Genomic DNA, 2,916 nt, shown 5'->3' with positions numbered 1-2,916 from the left:
ATATTGTTTAAAACTGGCAGAAACATTTAAGACGTCGAAGTTTACCAGCGAAGAAAAATAAACAACTAAAACTACTTTAAAATATATATAGAATGTATAATAACAATAAATGATTATTTTTCAGTTTAATTGGCTTCATTTCTTTTTACCTACGATTGAATAATGGGAATTCGGTGATGCATTTTCCTGTTCTTACGACAAACCTTTTTGAAAGAAGTAGAGGCTTATATAAATCCGAAAGCAAAATGGAAAATTATATTTAAAAGATTTTACAGTATTATGATAAACTGTTATGAACACAAATATATAAAAATTATATAGGCACTTCTCATCACTTGCAAAAAGTAAAATAATTGAATATTTTTTGGATTAAAATCATCTATCTCTTTACAATGTTATTTATAACTTCTTAAATAATTATTATTTTAATAAACCATGTCATAATTTAAACCGAAAAAAAACTACAGATGTCTAAGCTGAACGTTTACTTTTTATACTCGATGTTCCAAATGCCTTTGTGAAAGTTATAGAATTATAAGTTGATAGCGCTCGACGTTCAGGTTTTAGCGATGAAACTTCGACCGCATCTTTTCTATTAACTATATGAGTCCACTGTGAAACAAGTTTACACTTTTTTAATATACACTCTTATAACTCTGTTAGTGATATAAGTGAGTAAGTACACATGGCTTTATATACTGCCAACTTATACATATAAAAATTATTAAATATACAATTGTGCATAGCAATACGAAATTTTGTTAGCCAAGGCGTCACGATTGTATCAGTTTTGCATCAGGCTCAACTTCTTTGAAATTGATTAAACGATTTAAATCATTTTTTTCTGTATAAAAATAAAAGCCATCTTTCTGTAGTTCATAATGCAAATGTCATTTTTAAATTTTACTAGTTTCCAGGAATATATATTCTGAAATATTGTAACGTTTTTCTATTGGCGCAGTTAGCTCTAAAGTGTGCTTTTGTCAGATATTATAGATATATTTGAGATAACAGATCGCCGAACCAATGTCTTAATCAATTGTGCAGGGCCCAACTCACGTTTAATAAACTACTTTTTATGGATCCGAAAAATCAGCACCACCGACCAGTGTAAATACAGCTCAAACAAGGCAGAGTCCGCGATTTTTTGCCACAATGATTGTTCGAAATTCGCTAGCATGAGATGAAAATCTTCTCCAATAAAGGATCTTTAAGGAATAATTTGATAAAATAAGCAACTGTTTCAAAATAAACCGGATAGCCGTCTGTTTAAAGACTTTTTTGTATTCATTGAAGAACGTTGTCAAATATTACAATCACTAAAGACCACTTCCGGCTCACACCAAAAAGAAGGCGCTATAGCCTGACAGCTTCTGCCCAATCATTTTGCTGATTTACATTTCATAATAGATTTGAATATCTGTAAAAACTCTCTCAATTATAATTTAATTAAGTTAATTCTGATCAGAAAGTAAGCTATATTTCAATTGGTCAGTTCCCATGTTAGAGGTTGACAAATTGTAGTTTATTTTTGTTAATTGTGTTGTTATTATAATTGTTAAATAAAAAAAGTCTTACAACATATACACATAATCTCCTATTGTAATTGTAATATATATCTGCGTTCTGGTATTAGATAGATGATTTGCAGGTCTCTATTGCTAAATAAAAACTGTTATGTATAAGAGGAAGCAAGAAGTATTAATTTGCGTGGAAAGCGAATATTTTACATAAAATATATAAAACATATGATAAATAATTGCAGCCCGGCTTTGTAGCGATGTCATAACTAAATAATTGCTCATTTGTTTAGTATTATTTGTTACGATTTTACTGCTAAACATTAATAACGGTTACTAAAGAGCATATATTACAAATGAATTGATAAATTATTTAAAATTTTTCGTTTTATTTTAATTTCTGAAAAACACAAAACGATTTGCACACGTGGTTTAAGTGAAATTTCATTTATTAGTAGCGCTACGATGTATTACAGAACCCATTAGAAAAACTGACAGTATTTCTATTTAAAACCATATGCCAAATATTAAAATATTTAAACGATAACATTCGACGAAAGCGTTAAGAGTAGCCTTAAATTTAAAAAAAATTTACGGTTTTCTTGGTTTAAATTCGAGTTGGAGTGTTCGACCAGGATTAAGACTAATTCTGAACTTGAGTAGAGTCGTTTTTTCCACGTATCCTATTTTCATCTTTCTTAAGATAGTTGCCAGAATCAGTTTAATTTCGATCATGGCCAAACGATACCCTGTAAAAAAATAGCACGTATTAATCACACTACAGAAGTGTTAAATATGTTATTTGTATTTCATTATGCTAAAGTTTCTCACCCAGACACATCCTGGGTCCTGCCGAAAACGGGATGAAAGAGTAAGGTGGACGTTTGGAAGAGTTTTCAGGAAGAAATCTCTCAGGATCAAAAACATTAGGATTTTTAAACACGTTTGGATTGCGATGAACATGAAAAATAGAAATAACGTATATCCAGTCTTTGTTAAATTCTTCATTTCCTAAAAGAATAAAAATAAAAATTTCATTCACAATACGGTAGAATCTATCGACGTTAAATTTTACGCTTCTACTTTCCATCGTATAATAAATCTATTTTTTACAATAATTTAAATTTTGTGACACTTTTAATGCTAATTTTTTATTATTTGGTTTTATTCATTCGATCCCAAAACTAAAGAAACTCGCTTTGCCAGAAATGTATCATTAAAATACATGTTTATAGATGTGAGATTAAAACAAAGTATGAACCCTCGCTACTGCCTGAAATTCTACCTGTACACTAATTCCTGAGATTTTATTAGACACTAACTGCAAGGAAACGCTTCGCTGGATTTTTATTTGTTCGTACATTTGTATGTAATATAGTTTTTTTATATATATAAA

At 29.5% G+C, this 2,916-nt stretch overlaps 1 protein-coding gene across 1 annotated transcript in view; it reads right to left on the bottom strand.

Moving 5' to 3' along the window:
• Window positions 1-2,684: 2,684 nt before the first annotated feature.
• LOC111640388 (cytochrome P450 4C1-like) overlaps window positions 2,685-2,916 on the bottom strand; it is a 12,972-nt gene continuing 12,740 nt past the window's right edge. Inside the window, exon 12 of the mRNA XM_023386399.1 lies at window positions 2,685-2,717. Within this exon, the coding sequence (XP_023242167.1) occupies window positions 2,685-2,717 (33 nt within the window). The remainder of the gene's footprint in view (window positions 2,718-2,916) is intronic.

Source organism: Centruroides sculpturatus, unplaced genomic scaffold, assembly GCF_000671375.1.
Source record: "Centruroides sculpturatus isolate CEXI.00-Female unplaced genomic scaffold, Cexi_2.0 scaffold1391, whole genome shotgun sequence".
Classification (NCBI taxonomy): Eukaryota; Metazoa; Arthropoda; class Arachnida; order Scorpiones; family Buthidae; genus Centruroides; species Centruroides sculpturatus.
This window is presented reverse-complemented; position numbering and strand designations above follow the sequence as displayed.